The sequence below is a fragment of the Perissodus microlepis genome, chromosome 16 (genome assembly GCF_051167445.1).
Source record: "Perissodus microlepis isolate ML-2025 ecotype Zambia chromosome 16, ASM5116744v1, whole genome shotgun sequence".
NCBI lineage: Eukaryota > Metazoa > Chordata > Actinopteri > Cichliformes > Cichlidae > Perissodus > Perissodus microlepis.
The window spans coordinates 20,523,573-20,546,205 of record NC_140476.1 but is presented as its reverse complement, the minus strand read 5'-3'; the positions used below and the strand labels follow the sequence as shown (position 1 = coordinate 20,546,205).

Genomic DNA, 22,633 nt, shown 5'->3' with positions numbered 1-22,633 from the left:
GATGTTTTAGTTTAATAAGAGAGGGGATGGAGGGCTCATGAACAATGTAGTACAATAATACTCAAATCTGACTGCAATCCCCGTTCCCTCTGGAGACAGAGGAAGAGAAGGTCAGAGTGCAGCGCTGGACCAACTGGCTAGTGTGATTGCAGATACGGAGCGGGCAGTGTCTGTCGATAAGCAGACTTAAAAAGAAACGCGATGGGCTGTACAGACACGAAACCCGCAGGTCTGAGGTCAGAACCAGTGTCACCGTTACATAATTTGTTTACCGAAAGACATCAACCGTCAAATGTACTTCTCTTTGTGCAGTGGACAGACTTTGGGTCACAATTCTTTGATAAAAAAAGAAGAAGAATCTGGATCCATCCAAAGAGCGCTTGTTTGATTATCTATCAGGCTCAGCTATCATTATATGTACAGATTCTTATTATTATGCATTATTATTGTGAAAGCTGCTACTTGGAATAATGACAGAAACTAACCATTGTGCAAACAATCCAAGTTAATGAATACCAATGGCTTCAATAAAGCGAAGTAATTTAAAGAGGGAGTCTCGTGGTCTACTGAAAATATTATTAATCCATCCAATCCCCATCAGCCCCGATGACTCTTACGCAGAAAAACACAACAGAGCGGACTAATAACTAATTACATTTGACGATGTGAAATAAAGCATATTTGCCACAGCTTTGACTTCAGTGTCTCAGTGACTTATTATAATACATTTTGCAAAAACAGCATATATTTCGCACAGTTTTATTTCCAGAAATGTAAAACGGTGCATGAGTTGACAAATACCACAACATCCCAAACTTTGAGCTGTTCAAAAAAGCAGAACTTACCAAAGCAAGAGTTGATGAAGCCGTACCAGCTGCAGCCGCTGCGCCCCAGCAGCCACTTTCCGCGGATGCTGGAGGCGAAGCTGAGAGTGGTGCCGAACAAACACACCAGCATGTCGCTCACGCTGATGTTCAGCAGCAGCATGTTCACCGGTGTCCGCAGCTTTTTGAATTTGCAAAACAGCAGCAACACAACGAAGTTGTTCAGGAAGCCGAAAGTCATGATGAAGCCCAGCACCACGGACAGCACCACAAAGCCCGCCGGGGAGAGCTTCGCCGAGCCCGCCGGCGCGTCCAGCAACTCTCGGTCATCGCTCAGGTTGAAGCTGTAATTCAGACCAGCCTGACCAGAAAACATGCCGCCGTCCATTCAGTCCATCAGTTTCTCTTCACTCTGGAGCTTGCTTCACTCGGCAGCGCTGGTCACATCGCGCATCTGTAAAGTTTGCGCGTGTAGCTTCCATCTTACTCCATGCTCATGTGCAACAAACGCGCAATCCTCCGCTGATCGTGAGAGCGATCACCTGGCTGCCGACTCTTAGAGAACTGGCAGGAATGTTAAAAAATACATTGTAACCAAAAAGTGTCACCTTAACTTGACTTTAACGCAACGCCTCCTCCGCTTTCACCGCGTCTCTCCGCGAACCAGCTTGACAGTACGCGCTATTACATATAATTTGGGCAATCTAACAAAATTCATCCCAGTTATCAAGTTACTTTCCACAGCAGTTTTTTTTTATTGCGTGGGAGACGCCTCTCGTCTTCAAGTTATCACTTTTAGACTGGCTGTAATCCGCGCTCGTAGCGGAGACTCCTGTGCCACCAGTGGTGTTATGCGATTTGGGCTCTGCGCCAGGACTTTTAAAGGCAGGGCGACTCTTACATCACAGGGTAGTGGGATGCTCGGGTGGTGGGGGGGTGAGGGGGGCTTTATATGCGTGTCTGTTTGTACATATATCTTTCTGAGGACCTATTTAAGTTTAAATAGGGTGTGCGAAACTGTTTGGAAATTTAACACAGCTGCTGCTTTTCCGCTGTGGGGCTTAATGTTGAAATTAGGTCTGGGGGTAGTGTAAGGCTTTTATTTATGTCTGTGATGGTCACGTTGAGGGTAAGGGTCTTGGGCAGGGATGTCAAACTCATTTTACATCGTGGGCCACATACAGCCCCCTAAGTGGCCCTGGCTTGTGGAAGACCCCTAGCTGCACATTTTACCCCCGAGATATCTCAATATAAGAAGTGCAATTTCAACATTACTTCTCAGTTTTCCTACATCATAAAGATTTTGCTGTAGTAAATGAGCTACAGCTGTCAGTGTGATTCTTTGGGTTTAAATGATAAGAAATGTGTGTGTGTGTGGGGGGGGGGGGGGGGGGGGGGGGGGGGGAGAGAGAGGAACCACTCTCTCATTTAATTGTTTATCTTTGACTTTATTACTATACTATGAACGACTTTGGGGGAAGGGTTTATCAGTAGGACATGTTTGACACCCCTGATGTAGGGAATTTTTTATTTACAATTAAATGTCATCTTTGGATGGACAACAACTAAGATGTTGCCCTTCATAATTAGGGCAGCAGGCTATTTAAGGGAGGACATAGTTTAGGAATCCAGTTTTTGTAGCTAAGCCTGAGACCACTGCCAAGTGAAGTGCTCTAAATGTTTGCGTTTGATTTTATGAGGGGCATTTGAAGGTTGTGTTGACAAAGAAAAGAAAAAATGAAGCAAAATGTTCTGTTTGGTTCTCACAGTATCTCACAGAATGAAATGTACAGAGTCAGGCAGCAGTTCGGGTGTGATGAACATCTGTATTTTGGAACTTGAATACATGTATTTAAAGGGGACAGAGCTATGTCTCAATGTAAATAATGTGCTGATGATCAATGTGAGAGCTAGAAGCTAAATGCTGTAACTCACTTTCTACAGAATCCTTTGTAGAGATTGAAGATTTGGACCCAGAATAAGGTTTTAAAAAAGCTGTTCCCCCCACTGAAAGTTAGACTTCCATCTCCATCTTTGCTCATGTGGAACTCTCAGAATTATTCATTCATGGCTGTCTGAAACAACAACGACAACAACAAAAAGGGGGAAAAACATCAAAGGTAGAAAGAAATGCATCTTTGTTGTTGTTTTTTGTGTGTGCTTAGAATGTAAAAGGGACACACACTCAAAAAGGCCAACAGGAAAATTTTATTTTTCATCCAGTGTTTTCCCCAAAAGACTTTCAAGTGGGTTGGTAGACAATGATCAATGAGCTGTTCAATTCAGGACCTGGGCAAACAGATTATCCTAAAGTGAGTGCTCATATTCTACCCAGTATTCAAGCACGACCAGGATATGAACTGTCTCAGTCTATATTTATCATAGCTTCCTCCTCCAGCAGCCCTACACCCAGCCTTCATAAGTGGATCTAGATTGCCCACGAGTTAATATATAGTTAAATCAGCCATCAAGCGGGATGAAGTGTGTTATTTTGATGTCACTGTTGAAAATTTGCCTGCAAATCAAATGAATAAGAGTAAAGTAAATCCTCTAAAGTTTTAAGGACATGATAAAAAAAGAAAAGAAAAAAGATCTGGTCATTTATTTGACAAAACTTAAGCCAAAATGCATGTAAGAAATTGAGGTATTACCCTTGCTGTTTCCATATGAATTAAGAGGTTAAGTAGCAGCAAGATATTGCTAACAAAATGCACTTGATTTACCTGTATGAAAGCAGAAGTTTTGACAGTTTGCAGGTCTGGAGCATTCAGGTGTTCGTGAACACAATGCCAAGGAAGGAGGGGATCAGCAGTAATCTTAGAGTAATCATTCTCGCAACTGTTTTTTTCCTCATCAGTATGGGAAAGGTTATAAGGTTGCTTCCAAACAATTTGAAGACAATTTTTAAGAGAATTAACAAGAGGAAAATGTTCAAGACAATGTCACAATCATGCTATGATTGGACCTTTCAGCAAATTAACCCTAAGGTCAGACCATACAATGTTCAGAGAAACTGCAAAAAACTCAAATGCTAGGTCTGAGACTCATGAAAGCACAATCAAGACAAGAGCAAACCACAAGATTTTTAGAACAATGTCTGTTGGATAAACAAGGCCAAAGTGAAGCTGGCCACAAAGCACAGCACCACATTTGGAGAAAACCATATACAGCATATCATCACAAACACCTTATCCCCTGTGTGAAGCACAGTGGTAGAGGGGGGTTGATTTGGGTTTGTGTGCAGCCACAGGACCTGGGCACCTTGTACTCTTTGAGTCGACCATAAACTCCTCTCCATACCAGAGTATTCTAGAGTCAAATGTGAAACCATCTGTCTGACAGCTAAAGTTTTGTTGAAACTTCTTCATGCATCAGGACAATGAACCCAAGAACAGCAGCAATGTTACAACAGAATGGCTGGAAAAGAAAATTAATCAAGGTGTTGCCATAACCCAGCCAAAGTCCAGACTTCCACTTGACTGAAATGCTGTGCTGGGAGAGCTGTAGATAAATGAAATCCTACAAACCACAAAGAATTGAGGGAACACTGGAAAGAAGAGTGAGACAAAATTCATCATGTGAGAGACCGATGAAGCCACACCGAAAAAGCTGCACGGGGAGCATTTTGGCTTAATTTTCATTAAATAAGTAATGACAGTGTTTTGTTGTTCATAATGAGACATTTAATCTGAAACAACAAATGTCAGCTTCTTTGTAGTGGTAATGGAAATCAAAATAATAACTGTTGGGATATGAAGATATATCACAGACTAGACAATTTATGCCATTATTGCCACTTTAAGTACCTGCAGCTTCTTTCTGGAAAAAACATGTGACCTGTAGTTTTGATTGTTTGCTGCACAGCCTTGTGCTTACAATCTCACTGAAAAAATTAACACGACGTTTCCAGTAGCGAATTGATAAAGTGACTCTCTCATCACTAGCTCTGTTTACCCTCTTGTTACAAGGTTTCCTCTGTCGATCATGAGTTATGTCTGAAGAACACATGGAATTGTCACAGTAGATTGTAGGGCTATGCAGTCTTTGTGTCGAATAAATGATGAAACAGGAAAAGCCCAAAAATGAAAACTTTATATTTTTTATTCTAATTTCTAATACTGTTCATAATGTACAAATCATGTATTGCATGCAGCAGGGTCAAGATCTAAGCATACATTTATTATTGCCCTTAAATTAAATGTAAAAATAAATCACACAAACAAACTAAAGGAAATTGCTAAAGGTATTTAAAGCCCAACCTTTGCCTGCCACTAGGTTATTTATGAGCCATTTGAATGGATGAAAAGATGACTTGACTTGAAGATGACTATACTCACAAAGAAAACGGCAGCCGTTAAAACCTATGTATAAATGTGTCGTTTCATGCATCGGTTAAAACACTCGACTCCAGGTACACTACGCCCAGCTATACATATATATATATATATATATATATATATATATATATATATATATATATATATATGTATATATATATATATATATATATGTTTATTAATTTATTCCATAAGAAGGTTAGTAGTAGATCTGCAGTACAAGAGTATATTAATTAGGGCTGTATCACTCTATATATCTTTTTTTAAATCCTAAAGTCTAGGTATATCAACTAGTGCAAGTATATAAACAAGAACAAGTACAAGTAAGCGGAAAATGGGATACAGTGGTTTAGAAACTCAACAAGGTTCACTTCACACTGGAAAGTAGCGCAATGAATGAGCCATTGTGTGTTATGAAAAGAAATGAGTTTGGAACTTGAAAGCTACGCCTTCTTAAAGAATGGAATTTTAAAAAATTACTACAAATAACAACAATTTGGGGAAGATATGTCTAAAATTAAAAAATAAAATAAAATTGTATATATGTACACACACAACATCTCACGAACGTCACAGAGGCTGCAAGAAAAATCAGGCTGCTTAATCGAGCACCGAGCAGTCGCTCATCTGTTATTCCTTGGCCCAGGCGAGAGGAGCAAACTTCGACATTTCAGTGGTGTTAAAATTAGCGACTTATTTATTCTCGCGGTGCTTATTCGAATATGAACGTTAGCCACGGCTTATTTCTGCTATTGTTTCAATAGCAGTTATATTTAGTTTAGAATCTTGTTATACAGGCGTAGCTTAATGTGAAGCTAACGGCTAACTGTCCGTAGTGTTATCAATGCGTTACAGTAGTTTGAAGCTGTGTGATAGTCACATCCGCGTGCGAAAGAAGTAGCCATGTACTGCAGCTAATATGACCGCCTTCTCCGTGTGGGTATAAATGGGGTCAGCGAATAAGTTTAGGCGTAGTTGTGAACGTTGACACTCCACGGTTTGGATTGCCACCTTATTGTGTGCTACCTGTGCGTGCGCTGCTAGCCACGTAAACTGCTCCCGCTCGGTGTTGACGTAGCAGGACGTAGCATCTGTCCCTTGCCTGCCCCGCCAGGCTACACTTTCTGTGAATTTGTGGTGCCATCGCCAGCCTGTCCGCCCAGTAAAACCGAGACACACCGAGGACATGAACCGCTGTAAAACAAAATGCTATAGCTGGACCTGAACGTGCGGTTCGCTTGTTTCCTGGTCCTGCTGCATTGAGCGGATGATGAAGCGGATCATCTGGATGATATCAAGCTTAAACAGAAGAATCATGAAGCTGCTTTTTGCCCTCGCTTTGATCGCCTATATTGCCTGTAAGCGCACGATTTTTAAAAAAATCTTTGATTCTTGTCGCCAAGTTGCCATCTCTACAGTTTATTTTCCACTCATGACAAACTGTACTCGTGTGACAACAACCAACTGTTGGGTGGCCAAGCCCCCCAGTCCTCCAGAGTGCACCTTTCAAAGGGTAGACTGCCTACAAGTCGCCCCTCTGGATGTTTTTGATTTCATATAATTGATTCTAATGCCTTTGGGAAATTTAAAGGATATTTTAGGAATTAATCTGAAAAATTGACAAAGTAATGAGCAGGCTAATTAAGACTGAGGATAAACATTTGTTGCAAGTGTTCAGAGATTGGACACAGTCAAAATGTGACAGTTCTAGTAACGACACTAACTGCTATAGTAAGTTCATTGCTCAGTGATTTCAGATCCACTTGTGAAACTGTACAGCAGTAGTTGAAAAAACAATTGGATCAGTTTTCATTACTTGTTTGTCTTCAGCAGTTTTTGTGTTTATCATAGAAAGTCTAGCTGCCTCTCAATGTGGCACTGCTCTGTTTATTCGTATTGCATTCATTATGATGCCATTATTATGTGTTCTCTTTCTCTCTTTTAGCTGTTTGGGGAACATACACCAACATGAGGTATAGTAATTCATTTATCTTCTGCTTGAAATCATATATAATCATATATCACATAATCATATAAAAGAGAGTTTTCACAGAACTCTGTGCATTCCTTTGGGAGAACTGAGTACACACCCCATGATTCAGTAGCTTGTAAAACCAGCTTTAACAGCAACAATTGAGCAACACTTTCTGTGTGACTTTATCAGTCTCTCATATCAATGTGAAGGAATTGTGGTCCCACTCTTCTTTACGACATTGCTTCAGTTCATTCACGGCTGGGAGCATTTGTTTATGCAAAGCTCTCTTAAGGTTGCAATAAAGCATTTCACTCAGGTTTAGGTCTGGACTTTGACTGGGTGGTTGGAACACAACACCCCTTGCTCCACCCTAATGTCCAAGTTATTCTGCTGTCGATTTGGTGCTGTTCTAGGGTTCATGGACCAACTGCTTCACCCAGTTTCAGCAAGGCTTTATCTGTCAGGCAGATGGTCTCATATTTGACTTTAAAATACTTTGGCATACGGAGGAGTTCATGGTCGACTTAATAACTGCAAGGTGCACAGGTCCTGTGCTGCAAAACAAACCCTAATCATCAGCCCTCGACCAACATGCCTGATTGTTGGTATTACATGTTTGTGCTGATAGGCTGTGTTTGGTTTTCTCCAAATGTGGTGCTGTGCATTATGGGCAAACATCTCCACTTTCTTCTTGTTTGTCCAAAGGATGTTGATTTTTTTTTTAATGTCTCTGAGTATTAAATGGTCTGACCTCGGGGGGAATTTGCTGGTATGTTCACTCCCAGGAAGATCATAGCATTATGTTAACACACGCCTGACTCCTCCAGATCAGTGTACGGCTTCTACTTACTCTCTTAATTCCTAGAAGTAAGGGTGTACTTTGTTTTGCAGAGGACTGCGCAGCATCCTGTGGATTTTCTTATCAATATGACTGTATGATTGATGATGGTCTGTTTAAAAATACACGTTTTATTTCCTTTGTTTTGCTTCTAATTCTGACACAAACTGCTCTGACTGCTTGTAGGCCCAAAACTTTGGGGGGAAATATTGATACATTTATTTCTGTTATTTCTATGTTGTAGAATAATAGGTAAAGTATTAGAACTGTAAAATAACACAATTCTAAATGGGGGGAAAAGGAAATGCACCTGCCGTTTGTCTTCATAACAGGTTTGGAAGCTTGGATTCTCAGCCATCTGGCAGCTTTTGTAGATACTCGCGTTACAAGTTTTTCCACCAGTAACTGCTGCCCAACTTGACTAACAAGTAAACCTGGTTTGAGGCCGAGAGGAGACACAAACTCGGCGTCAGGGGATCAAAAGCTGGTTTACTCATAGTGCTGGTCCCAAGCCTCCATAATGGGAATGGCAGCTGATTAACCCATGACCAATTTGCCCGTGTGCTGTGTGTGAATATAGTATTGTACCTAATGCGTCACTAATTTACTGGCCAGGACAACTCTGTCTGTCTCATAATGGTAATGTAGTAGTTGGTAATCTGAGAGGGTAACAATCTGCTTTTTCCTTTATTCGTGCATTTATGTAATTTCAGAGAGAAACTATACTGAGATACTGAACTGTTGTTCAGTCCTCATTAGCTCCAACATGACCCACTCAGCTCTGTCAGCATTATTTAAAGTGCTCAAAGAACCTGAGACAGAAACATAGTAGCATTATTGCCATCTAAAATGGTTTTGAATGTGTCACTACAGTGTCACAAACATGTAAAACATAAGATGAATCATAACATACTGCTTTTCATTTTTAGCTTGATTATATTTGTACAAAAGTACAATAACTTTAAGCATTTACATTGAGACTTGAGGTAAAGTGAACAATAGTATCTGTAACCTGTTGCAGCAGGTGCCATTAAAAGGTCAGTGTTTTATTATACATATACAAAATGAAATTTCCATTAATGAAAAGATAAAAAAAAATACTTATGTGTACTGTTAATTATAGTTATTAGAGCAAAAAACATCAGCCAAGTAAAATTGAAACTTGTTGTTCTCCCATATTCACACAGCCATAGGAGCTTTATGTTTTGTCTTAATAAAGCAGAACTGCTTTATTAATTGAAACCTTTGTTTTACACCATAGCTTATTACTGACTCTGAAAAAGTGCACAACAGTCACTGCAGTGATTGGCATTTTGTTTGTTAATGTCATCATTGCAATGTTTTAGATGTTCATCTTGTCTTTATTTTTAGTTAGCTTACAGCTTGAAGTGTTTAAGGTATTTGCTATCAAAATAATCGTTTGTTGCAGCCCTACTCAATACTAATACTTTTCTTCCATTTGGATCAAATTAAAGTGAGGAGAATTCACATTTAGACACAATTCGATTTTTTTCGTTGTCTCAGCTGATGTCAGCAGTGCTCCCTCAGTTATGGGAAGTTGTATAGCTAGCCCTCTTTTGTGTTGTTTTAGAAAATTAATGGGTGAATGTAAACTGAGTCAGAGTAAACTGGCATGTAACCACTCGATGGGACTGATGTGTAAACACATGCTGCACAGCTGTGTGAAAATTAACCTTCAGTGATAGAAGACTGCTGTCAGTAGCACTGTTAACATTAGCCTCACTCGGCACATTAATCTGATTATCTGTACAATGTTTTGCATGGTTTGCCACACCAGAATTTTATCAACATTTTAAATGTGATTAGGCTATTGACAGATGTGATTGATTTCAACAAGCCCTATGAAGGGCTTGAAGCATAAAATGCAGAAAATCTGCAAGACATCAAGACGTTACTTTATGTAGATGTGTTTAATAAACTCATAAGCATAAATACCAGCTTTTTTCTGTTTCAAATTGTAAACATGCCGAGGAACCTTTTGTATTAGTAGTTGTGGCCAAATTGTTGTACTTCAAATGGGTGGGAAAAAATATAGCCGATGTAAGTCTCCAACGATGCACTTAACACTAATCAGAATTCATAGCATTCCTCGAATGCTGGCATAATGTTTACTCATCTCTATAATGTCTCATTTTTTGCCAGAAGTAGGGCGTCTCATGAAGACGACCATTCTGCTCTTCTGTTTGTGCTGTTTTATCTGTTTAATTAACCAGTCCTGACAAGTGTCTGTGGAGCTCAGTCTACAATGTGTCATTACTCCATAATGACAGATGCTTATTGCTGCACAACAACAGGAATTTACGGTTATGAATATACCGCCTTGTATGATATGAAATAAAAGGAGTAATATAAAAAAGGCATTCTACTCCTGGCGTTCTGAGAAGACTTAGCTGTCAGGAGTAGATTGAATTGTAATGAAACAGCTGCAGTGTGGTAGCGATGGTGAAAAAGCAGCGCGTAGTAAGATGTGTTAATCCTGTTCAAAGATGATGGGTATGCTGGCTGACTTTGAAGTCAGCTATGCTCGCTTCCAGCTCTGTATTTTATTCCTGGATTGTGCTTTAGATGCTTTGCATGATTTTGCTGTTCGGAAAAAAATATTTGTATTCCTGTTAAAAGATACCTGAGAGAAATGGGCTGAAATGCAAACAGAAGTGGAAGCCTTCTGCACTCAGGAAGTATAGAAGTGCATAAAATAGTGACTGTGTTGCATCTCTCTCATAGTTGCTTTTAACTGCTTTTCTACATACATTTTTTTAGCTGTTGTAAAACAGCTTAAACGACTTAGTGGGATTACAGAGAGCAGCTTTATAGCAGACTATAGTCATAAGCTGTTTGATCTGATTATCCATACAAGACAAACATTTCATTGATATAATGTTATTTACATGTAGAGGTTCTGGCTCTTCAGCAGTGTAATTTACAGATGGGACTCCCCCCTCTGAGAGCATTAGCCTAGCCCAAAATCCGGCTTCAAATTGGGCTGTGTTGTTTAGTCATCTGTGATGTTGTGAGAACAAACATTTTGCCTTTTGGCTGTTGTTGTGGTGTCAACCAAAACAGAAAATACTTGCATACTACTTCCCTTCAATTGACATCAGCACAACGCAAAAGTAGAAAAAAATGTTGGAAACTGAGCTTTTAGAGCAGTCTCAAGCCGGAGCTTTTGGCTCACTGGGATTATTTATGCATCGATTCGCAATATTTGAAATCAATATTTGAATGTTTGTTGTGTCGGTCTGTAAATATGAAGGGTAAAACACGCCATGTCAGTACTAGACATGCAAATAAATTCAAATTATGTAATTGATAAAAACATTAAGCTACTTAGGTGCATGTAATGAAATAAAGCCATACAAAATATTTACTGTGAGTTGGGTAAAGCATGTAAGACATTTCTATATTGTATTAATCAGTTGCATTTAGCTGGACTTTTCCCTTGCCTTTTAATCATTATTATAATTGATTACCTTCTTGAGCTAGCCCGAAACACTCATCCCTGTTCTTCTTCGCTATCAATTAACAGTAAGCAGAAACAATGAATGTAGAGGGTTGAATGAACAGACAGGTGATGTGTTGTGTGTTGCTGCCTATAGGTCACAGCATGCTTAAACTTGTAGTTATATCCTTGTCCTTGATTAAGTCCTTTGGCCTTTTCTTTGTATCTCTCTCTCTTCATAGATCAATACAAGAAATCGGAGAAATGAAGATCAAGCAACAAATTGAAGACGTGAGTTTGAAACAAAAAAGCAGTTCTCACCACACTGATCTGTTTTATATTCACAGGTCCAAGGAGCTCTGCTCTGTGTTATCAGCTACTGTTTCACTTTCTCACAGACTCACAGACATATTTGACATTTGTATTAATAATTTACTAGAATACGCCCTCACAAAGGTGTACCTGTTGGGACAATCCATGCTTTTACTTCTTTCCTTATTAATCTGACCTAGATTTGTTTTGTTTTTTTGTTGAAAAACACACCACCACCCCAAATCAGGTCACCTTTTTGTCAAAATTGTTCAATAATCTTCAGACTCTGCTTTTCATATGGTTGGAGTCACTTTTCTTATTATTTGTTTATATACTTTTCATTGACCAGTGACTTTTGAATGTATTGTAGTTTTTTCTGTTACCCAAACTGTAAGTTTAGAAATTTTTTATTTAGTTTGGAAGACCTATAACACAATTAGTTTCTTTTCAACGTAGTCTTTAGAATTTTATTTGTTTTTTGACTCACTTTTTTTTTCTTGACTCACAGATTACCATGAATTTAAGAGTATAGTAGATGGTTGGTTTTTTCTTTGTTTGTTTGTTTGTTTTTTAACCTCTAGGATGACATTTTTGTTTTAAGCTTATCAATACTCTGCTAAAAACCGAACAACTGTTGACTGAATAATATATTGACACATACTTTCCAGCCTTTTTGTACTGCTTGCTGTCAAATTATTGTCAGGAAGTTGCTATTGGAAACCAGCTGTTCCCAGTTCAGCGATTGTATTGTTTATGTTTCTTGCTCTAGTTTTTCTGTGACCTGTTTTTTTTTTTTATTAGAGTAAGTGATAAAGTTATATAAATGAGGGTGCCTTCTGTCAGCAAGGATCATCAAAGCTTTTAATATAACTCCATAAAAAGTGTTATAATGATCTCGTCAAGCAGCACTTTTGCAGATAGCCACAGTTAAAATATTCAGTGTTATCTTTCGAGGACAGTTTTTCTATAAGGCTGGAAGGGTCACCCAAGCAATGTAAATGATGTGGAGAAGAGCATGTAACTGCAGTTTTTGTTGAATGTAATTTAGTACATACATAAGACTGGAAACATTAATCATAAATTCTTTTCTGAAGTATTGAATTTTGGTAAAGAGTAAATAGCAGTTATTCTGCATGCACATCTTTATCTGCCCTCTTGTGACTTGGGTGAAACTATCGTTAGACGTAATCCTGGATGGGAGATGTATTTCAAATCTGTTAAGGCATTAAACATCAAAACCCACAAAGAACAAATTCTGTGACTGTTGCTGACAGTATCAAAAGCCTTGGACAGATCTACAAATAGTGCACAGCAGGGTTGCTTCTTGTTGAGTGAATTAACAGTGTCGTCATCAGTAACAGCTGCAGCAGTTACTGCGCAATAAGCTCTGTAGCCGAGGGAAATTATTATTCTCAGGCGAGCAACAAATTGTGAGCTGACTCCTAATTCTAGGATTTAGAACAGGCAGCACAGGTGGATAGTTAAGTGTGACCAACTGCAGGGGATTTTTCATGAAGTGAAAATGGATTTAAATATTTGTACAAGTGGTGACAAATAGGATCGTAGATGCGTGGAGTCAGGTCTGCAGACCAAAACAAAAAAACACTCGCCAGCTAATTTTTTGCTGTTTACATTTGTCTACGCCTCATCATTCTGTGACAGGTCTGGAAAAAAATGTTAAATAAAGACTAGAAGCACAAATGTTTTTTTAATGGTTGAGTTGTTGGTTTTGACTTTGGTCTTAAATATACAGCACTAACTTATAACCCCCTTATAACCCCCTTATAACCCCCTTATAACCCCCTTATAACCCCCTTATAACCCCCTTATAACCCCCTTATAACCCCCCTCAAAATAATAATTAAACGCTTACCATGTCAACTTGGTGGTTATTGCGTGCAGTATGTGTATAGAGTTTTCTTTACTATTTCAGTATAAAAAAGCTAGATAGATGCTCTTTGTTTCTTGTAAAAGTAATGAAGCATTTCCTCTGAGTTTTGACTCTTAGAAAAAAGTTGTTGTGTTTTTTTGTTACATTTACATTAAGGTTTAATGTGAGTATTCACTTTGTGACACAGTCTGGTAGACAATAGTTACTTAGATCAGGGCAAGATTATTAGAGGTAGCATAATTGTTGTTTGGTTGATAGTCTGCAAATCTGCTGTAACATATCCGTTAATGAAGATTTGTCGATTTACATGAATCTATCCATTATCCTCCCTTTATACATAGTCAGGTCATGATGGCAGCAGGATAAGCCATGTATTTGAGTCCTCCTTCTCCCCAGCAACACCAGTTTCCAGTTGTTTCAGATGATGAGATATAGAACCTTTCAAGCAGGTCAACACGGTCCTGCAGGAGGCATCCTAACCAGATACTCAAACTACCTCAAGTGGCCTTTTGACATTAAGGTGAAGCAGTTCTGCTCAAAGCTCCTTCCAGGGTGAGGAAATGCTCCTCACCCTGCCTTTAGAGCTGAGCCGGGTTCCCTACAGACAAAACTCAGTTCATCTCAGTTCATTCAAAACCTTTTGGTCATTACCCAGATGTCTTGACCATAGGTGAGAGTCATAGCATAGGTGGACTGGTAATCAAAAGCTTCACATTTTTGGCTCAGCTCTCTCTTCACCACAGCACTCCAGCACAGCACCTGCCCTGCTGATCCACCACCTTGCTATCAGTATTGAATAGGATACCAAGTTACTTTTCTAAGAACATCATCTGCTTTGTATTTCAGCTGAAACAATATTCAAATCAATGAAGATCAATCACTAAAGTACTAGAAGCGTTTTGCTGCATCAACAGCAACTGGTGTGCAGGCTATACAAGTACTAATCATAGAGTCACATGATAAAGCTGCTGTAGCATTGCATGCATTGACATTTTCAGTTGCTGTGTATCACTCAGAGTTTTTGAATGTAAATCTGTGTTTTTATTCAGGAAAACAGTTATTTGGAGTTCATTTTTGTTGGCTCCATCCAGCAAATTGAATCGAAACTGAATTGGATGCACACGAGGACACACACGGTTGTAAAGTCAGCTTCGTAAAAGCAGTTATAATTCTCTTAACATTGAATAAAAGTGAGTGCTTATCACAGATTGCAGATGGTCACTGAAATAATTGCAGTCTGTTATGATGTTGACCTTAGAGTTTTCAATCCCGTGAAAGCCATCATATTACTGGTAACCTTAAGGTTTTTTTTAATCAGTTTGAAGTATAAACTAAGTAAATCCACACTGTGATTATAACATGAGGTGCAAGCAGACTTGTTATTTATACACTGAACCTGGGAAATGACTTACTGCCATAAAGCACTTAAATGAATTCAATAAAAGGTTGTGAGGAGATTTTACTCCTGTTAGCTAAAAATAGGATTGTTGCACTTTGTGCATCCTGAAACCCCTTCAGTCCTGTTTATGCCTCAGTGCCACGACAGCTGTGCCCAGAGGTGCTGCGTTTTTTTTGGCTTGTCCGTCTGTACCTTCGTCCAACCGTCACACTCTCATTAACATGACTCCTCTTGAAAGCAGGGGATTTTTTTTCATAGTTGAAGTCAAAAGTGAATAATTTTTATTTGTTGATCAGATGTCACTGTGAGCTCATGTTTGGCCCATTCGTGGGAATGACATTGCAGGAACATATGGAGGGAAATTGATTACATTTGGTGCGGCTGATTTGATTTCTATTTTTTGCCATTGGCCAAGGTCACTGTGATCACACAACACATGGTTTTGTTCATGACTTGAGGATTTATTTGCTCTTATGGTAATATTACAAACCAGTGTTAATGGGATAAAACAATAAGGTGAGCGTATTTTATAATATGGGCTGTTGCATTTTAGACTACATGCCATTTCACCCGACCACATAAGCACACATACTCTGTTCTGTGCCTTTTAAGCAGATTCTAACTATCACACACAAGCTTCTGTGATTCATCAGGGACAGTTTAGGGTTTAGTATTTTGCTCAGGGACACTTTAACATGCTGCCTGGAAGGGCTGGGAATTGAACCACTGACCTTCCAATTGGTAAATGCCCCAAAAATATCTTTTGACCTTTTAAAAGGTCTTTGGTTCCCAACTATTAAATACTTTGAAAGTCTTTACTCCATGTATTTATTTAAACACACAAATGGATGCAAACCACAGGTTGAGTGGTTGACATAGAAATGCAAGGGGTAGATTCTAGTTCAGTCATATACCTGTAGAAAACACTGTCACTGCAGGTAGCTGCAGGGAGTTTTGAGTAATAGGCAAAGACTTCATTGAATAGTTATTTTTAATGCAATGATACTATAAATTAGTTTTGTTCTGGTTTCTCTCGAGTTCAGTGCATACAGTGAAGTTGTCATTGCTGGTTCAGAGTGTTAGTCAGACAAAACAGGCAGTGTAATATAGTCATGTTGGTTTTCTGTCCTTTAAAATTGTTAGATATAAACTAAAATAAAAAATCTATTTCTGACATTTGACAGGTCAGGTTTTTTGAGAAGAATCCTGCAGTGAAATAGGCAATTATATTTTAAAAAAAAAACAGCTGCAGCATTTAAAGTAATTAATTAGCTGTATATCTGTGTCTTGCTGCTTATCTGGCTTCAATCCGCAGCGAGCGTGTTTATAGCATTTCGTTATTATAAATCATTGGATATACTATACAGGAGTGCTTGTACACTTGATTATAGGCTTATCAAGTATTTGACAAAGTTGCTGTCTGTGAAGTTCATCCTTTTTCCATTCTTTGAATCTTGAAATTCGATTCACATTTCTCTTCAACTACAGTGAAATGTTTTCATCAGCCCTGACTCAATTCTCTGGGAATATCTTATCATTTCTTGCTGCTTTAATCTGTAATTCTCTAAAGTGTAGGTTTGTGAACTAATCATTATTTGTATTTGTGTAATTTATTTTTTGAATTGTCTGGAACAAAGTAAAAATATTTTCAAATTTCCATAGGGATCACTATGCTTTTTGAATTGTTTGCATTATATAGGCCAGTTTGGGTCTAAAGGACAGGAATATTCAGTAAACATAAAAATGTGCACGTTTTGCAAGGAATACACATGATTTCATCTCTTGACTAAATCAATGTTATGAAAATAACATGAACTTAATGATAAACTTACATTAGCATGCTGCGGTGGTAAAATTGAACCACTGGTGGATTCATTTATTATTTACTTAAGGGCATTGCTAATTCAGCTCATGCATTTCTCCCTTTTTTATCTCACTTTAGGTTGTGGCTCCTCTCAAAGAAAAGATTCGTGACCTAGAACAAAGGTTTGTATCTGGGTTTTTTTTGTTGTTGTTTTTGTTTCTATTGAGATGTTAAAATATTTGGTCATAGCTCGGTGTGAAGGAAAGCTTAATGGACTAATAAGTAGGTTTAAGGGCCAGCGTTATATATTCCTTCATTTCCTACTTTAAACTGTTGAATTTTCATTTGAAAAGGCACTTATAGACTGAGAATGCAGCATCTGAATAACTTGCACATGGATTAACATTCTGTGCTTATTTAAAAGGTTTATCTCTCTTTAACAGATGTTGAAGACAGAATGAATGCAACAGCAGCTAATTAATTGCATCTGGTGGTCTTTGTTACTTGTGATAAGAAGATTTCTACATCACAGGCTATCAATTAATTAACCTAATTTTGCATTGTTTTTATGGTAGCATCTCTGGGTACAGTAATCCAGCTTGAAGGTGTTAATTATACATATTTGTCTTTAGTACCTTTAATGCTAATAACACTGACATACAAAGGTACGTGTTTAAATGAGCCCGTTATCCCTAGTATAACGTGTTAGGGCAACAAGAACCTCTAAATGGAGCACATTTTATGTCTACCTTATGCTCCTGAAGAGCGACTGTGGATCATTGAAAGCTAAGCCCTGTGAAAAACAGTTCTCCCTTACTGCTTTAACAGGATTTAAGAGGGGAAATATCAATTAGGTGTCGCCAATCAAATGGTCTTAGTTATTTGATCATCAGCAAGTGTGAGCACCTCTATAAAGTAGAAGATCTCAGGGTTTGCTGGTATGAAGCATTCAGGTGGACGTTCTGGTAAATTCAAAGTGGAGATGTTTGCCCGTAAGGCACAGCACCACATTTGACAAAACCCAAACACAGCACATCAGCACAAACACTTTACACTAGCTGTGAAGCCAAAAAAAGGGGCTGCTTTTCACAGTGTTTCCTTGTGAGTGAACAATATTAAAAGAAAGTAATTAAATAAATCAATGAGTAAAAGCTTGAGCTAAAATAATGGAGGTACTGAATATTGTTTCCCCTTGAGTGAGCTAATTTAGTAATGAAATATATGATTGTTTAAGATGTCATAGATAAGGAATATTGAATACTTTTTGATTTTTATGGTAATTCTAAATATTCTTTGGTTCATGATGTTTTGGAAAACCATAAATAACCAAAAGGCAATAGTAAAAATTATTATGAGTAGTAGCAGCGCATTCATTTTAAATTTTCCTACGACAGCCAGGCCTTCATTTGTTCATATGTTTGGTCAGAGGTGCTAGAAAATGTGTTTGTAAAACACATGAAATTATTGATAAAACACTGAATTTTGCGTGAAACGTACGTACACACAATTTATGCGCAGACTTGTGTTTACAGAGATATGAAAGTAACCCGAGCACAGCAGCAAATCTACAACAGAAAGGCTAAAATGAAAAAATAGAAGAATCAAGGTGCTACAATGGCCCAGTCAAAGTCCTTTACTCAACCTGACTGAAATGTTTTGCTGCGACCTTCAAAGAGTTGAGCATTAATGAATGCCAGCGAATCTCAATAAACTTCAGCATTGTTGAAGGAGAAGAGTGGGCCAAAATTCCTCCACAAAAAATGTGAATGTTCTGTGAAAAATGTTCGTTTGTTTCATCATGCATACAGCACAGGCTTAGTGGTGCAGCGTTGTGGTTATTTAAAGGCCAGTTTTAATAATCAAGTTGAGGTTATTTTTGAAACAGTGTTGTATTCCCATAAGCAATCTTGAAATAAATACACTTCTCTAAATGATTAACCAGCTCATATCTTTGTTTTTAATTGTAGCTACACCAAAGGTAACCATAAAATATAGTTTATTGATGTTTATTAATAAGATTACAGGACCTGGATTGAGAGTAAGATCCTAGATTGTTCTGTTTTGCTTTGGGCTTATGTGATTGTTTCTCCAGATGTTCTCTACAAAAGGTTTTTGTGTTCTCTCTTACAGTTTTTCTCAGAAATACCCACCGGTGAAATTCCTGTCAGAAAAGGATCGTAAGAGAATTTTGGTATGCAACACATCCAAGTGCAAATCGTATTTTCAGTAACCATGACATGACATAACCCTGAGCTTTCATAAGCAAAGGCCAACAGAAGCACAATCTTTCCTCGAAGCCTGACTTATCTCCATGTTAACAGTAAACTGAGGGAAGTAGAACTTGCAGAAATGTGTATCTTAAGTAGGGATGAGTATCGTTTAAGTTTTATCCGATACCGGTGCCAAATCGGTACTTTTGAAATGGTGCCGGTGCTTAAACGGTGCTCTACCGGTGCTTAAAGAATGGAGAACACAAACTTTGTCCAAAAACCTCTTATGTTTTTATGTTTAGCAGTCTCTTTTTTTCTGCAAAATGATAAGCACCGTCCAGCCCCACGCACGGGGCGATCCGCGCTAACTCGGAGATTTATGGAGATTTACCACACCCAGTAGATGTGCTCGGTGTGAGGTCTTGCAGCAAGCTATCAAATACGGTGCATTTCTCGGCTTTTAAAAAAACGCTATGCGTCGCCAGGTGTTTCATCAGATTCGAGGTGTTACCTCCTTTGCACAGTATCACCTTAAAGCACTTGTTGCAGGCTGCTGAGTTTGCATCTTTTGCTGTGAAGTACAGCCAGACTTTTGACCGCTTTGCCTTGGGCATTTTTAATCTGTAGCTCTGCTCTAAAAGAACGTACGTGCCTGGGCCCGCCTACTATCCTTGGAAAGGTAAAATGATTGGCTAGAATCAAAAGTGTATGACATCTCAGGAAAAAAAAAAAAAAGCACCGAAATGTGCACTGCTTTTCAGTCTGGTTACTACCGTTTATGTCAGAACCCGGATACCGGTACCCATCCCTAATCTTAAGGTGCTGTCTAAGAGAGCAGACCTGGATCAAAGGCGATCAGTGCTTCCTATAAAACACTTGCTTTATAGCAGTTTTACAGCAGCTATCACCCACCCTAATTCTTGAAGTGGTGCTCACTATTGGGCCAAATGGGTGGAGCTGGACCTAGTGCTGAAGTAGAAGGTCAGTAGTGTTGTGTGACATGGTGCAAACTAAATACAGCTTATTTATAACTACACAACAGACAGAAAACCATTGAAACATACAGATACCACATAAGCAATTATGAAAAATTTACTTTAAGCTAATTCATAGTGTTCATTTTTACGTTATGCTTAATTTTATATTCTTTATATGATTAAAAAGGATAAGTTGTAGTATTAATGTTGGCAGTGTACCACAGAAACATCTCAAGATATTCTCAAAAGAAGTCTGAACTTAATTATCTAGCTCTTTAGCCCTCCTTTGAGTCAGACTGTGAGCAGTAATGTAGCAACCAAGGACCTTCTGAATTACTCACCATCCTGCAGTGGAGCAAACAGGAAGTTGTGACATGGACACAGGTTTTTTTTGGGGGGGGGAGTTTAGTGAAGAGTTCTGTTTTTTTTCTTACGGTCAATGAAAACCATTTGGTAACTTTAGTAACTGTACATAAAAGATGTTAACAACAGTGGCCTCAAAATACTTGGATTAGACATACACACATAAAAATAAGTGAGTCAGACAAAAAACAATTTCACAAAACTAAAATAAAAAATGTGTTTATATTGTGATCAACAGTTCAACTGAATCCACATCGGTCACACGCACTACGCTCCAAAGACCAGTGAAACACATTCCATGCTGTTTATGTGGGGTCATAAACAGACTGATTATGTTGGCTGCCACAAAAGCAGCAGTCCCTGTCCTGCAATTTCAGCCTTTGTTACCATGTGAAACAAAAACATTGCTAACGGCTGAGATGGGGAGTGTACTGGAATTGAGAAGCAGTATTCAGATAAAGCAAAGAACACATGATGAAGGTGCTTATATTGTGTCCCATTCTTAATTTCTGATTTGAGTTAAAATAGTTCCACTTTTTGACCGTTTTCTTTTGCCTCTGCTCCAGTGACATATGTCTCCAGAGTCACTGTGGAAGAACTTGTTTGAACTTGGAAGAACAGTGCAGTCAAAGGGATGAATCAATTAGTCAATATTTACATTTGAAAGATAGGAGAAGATCCACTCCAGAAATACCCACCCAGTCCGTGAGCCTATTTCCGTTAATTAACTTTGGGTGATTGATGGTGTCCGGAGCTGCACTGAGGTCAAGCAGCACCAGGACGTAGATGTGTCTGTCCTGGTCTGAAGTCTGAAGACATGAATAAGTTATTTGTAACCTTTAGCAAAGCAGTTTCGGTGCTGTGTAGCTTGCTGTTGTAACTAAATACCGCTAGCAGTTGTTCTAAAACCAGTTTCTCAAGATTGAGGCCAAATTTGAGATTAGTTTCATCAATTTTCTAAATGAATATGTACGAATACAAAGTATTGTCTACTGCCATGGCTACATGGCATAGTTACTTCAAATTTAAAAATGTACATATCATCAGTGCAAAATAAACATTTTAAGGGATTATGTGAGCCTACTGGTAATGAGCAAATGAAACACAACATGCGTCTTATTCAGGTCATGCATTCAGTTAACCTGCTGAGAATATCCCTGTGCAATCTGATAAAAATGTGAGGTAGATAACAACAATATAGTCTACATTATAAATGAATGACCAGCTCTGAATGTAACCCTTAACTCTGAGCCCACTTATCCTGAGGTGGAAACTCTTGAGTGTTTATGGGCTGAGTGGAATCATAAAGCTATCAGTGATGGAGCCGAGGCTTCCCATTCTGATCCACTCCTAAGTAAAAATTATATACTATTACTGTTTGTGTGGTATAATAGACGGCAGCAGCAGTAAACAACCATACTTGGAGTGGAGTAAAGAGTCAATAAGTTAACCCTTTAGTATTTTATTCAGTGTAGTAGAATCATTAATCATTTAGCAGATAAAGTGTTGGAAAGGTTAGAAAGACACTGCAAGCATAAAAAACAGAAAGTAAGCTTTCATAAAGATTGAAGAGGTCACAAGAGTATAAGTAGTGCAATGAACATGAGTTGAAACACAAATGCTGCATTGATTAAGAGGCGTACTGTTGGAAAATGGATGATCGTGTGTCTGACTTGGCACGAGTATTAACTGTGCGGCAGTTACTTTAGTGACTGCATACAAGGTGTGAAACACACTGAAAGATATCAGCCTCTATGTATTATGAGTAAGAAGGAAAAAGTGAAAGAGATTAAACAGCTCGGGGACAACAGCAACTGCAACGTGTTGGCCGTGAAACATGAAGGTGGGTGCCTTTATATTAAAGCTGGATATGGGTGACGAGTGACATTTATGGATGGCACTATATATATATTCAAGTTTGTATATGCAACTGTTGATTGATTGCACAGGAATGCATGCAAACGACTTGGTTTTAAAGTTAACGTCTTCTAGTTTTTTCTTCTGGTGTCTTCTAGTAACCCTAACCCCTAAGTTGTTTGTTTGGTGGATGTTAAGAGGTAATAGTGGAAAGTAAAGCAACAAAATATTAGCCTATTATATTATGATACAATATCACAATAATCTGTGAAACAATGGCACAAAACCTCTCCACAGATTTGTGTAAGACTGGCAATATTCATTTAATGGGAGATAATGAATCCTGCTGGCTTACGTAGCATATTTAATTGTATTTTAAAACGGTG

At 38.4% G+C, this 22,633-nt stretch overlaps 2 protein-coding genes across 3 annotated transcripts in view; one reads left to right on the top strand and one right to left on the bottom strand.

Moving 5' to 3' along the window:
• Positions 1-2,177, bottom strand: part of tmtops2b (teleost multiple tissue opsin 2b) — a 31,157-nt gene extending 28,980 nt beyond the window's left edge. The window contains exon 1 of the mRNA XM_084909007.1: positions 846-2,177. Coding sequence (XP_084765133.1) covers positions 846-1,212 — 367 coding nt within the window. The 5' untranslated portion in view covers positions 1,213-2,177. The remainder of the gene's footprint in view (positions 1-845) is intronic.
• A 3,595-nt stretch (positions 2,178-5,772) lies between these two features.
• The window catches only part of uxs1 (UDP-glucuronate decarboxylase 1), a 33,546-nt gene continuing 16,685 nt past the window's right edge, over positions 5,773-22,633 (top strand). The window contains exons 1-5 of one of the 2 annotated variants that reach the window (XM_084907648.1): positions 5,773-6,519; positions 7,107-7,134; positions 11,677-11,725; positions 16,979-17,022; positions 18,971-19,031. In XM_084907648.1, coding sequence (XP_084763774.1) covers positions 6,429-6,519; positions 7,107-7,134; positions 11,677-11,725; positions 16,979-17,022; positions 18,971-19,031 — 273 coding nt within the window. In that variant the 5' untranslated portion in view covers positions 5,773-6,428. Of the gene's footprint in view, positions 6,520-7,106; positions 7,135-11,536; positions 11,726-16,978; positions 17,023-18,970; positions 19,032-22,633 lie in introns of those variants that run through there. The other variant, XM_084907647.1, reaches the window with a different exon arrangement.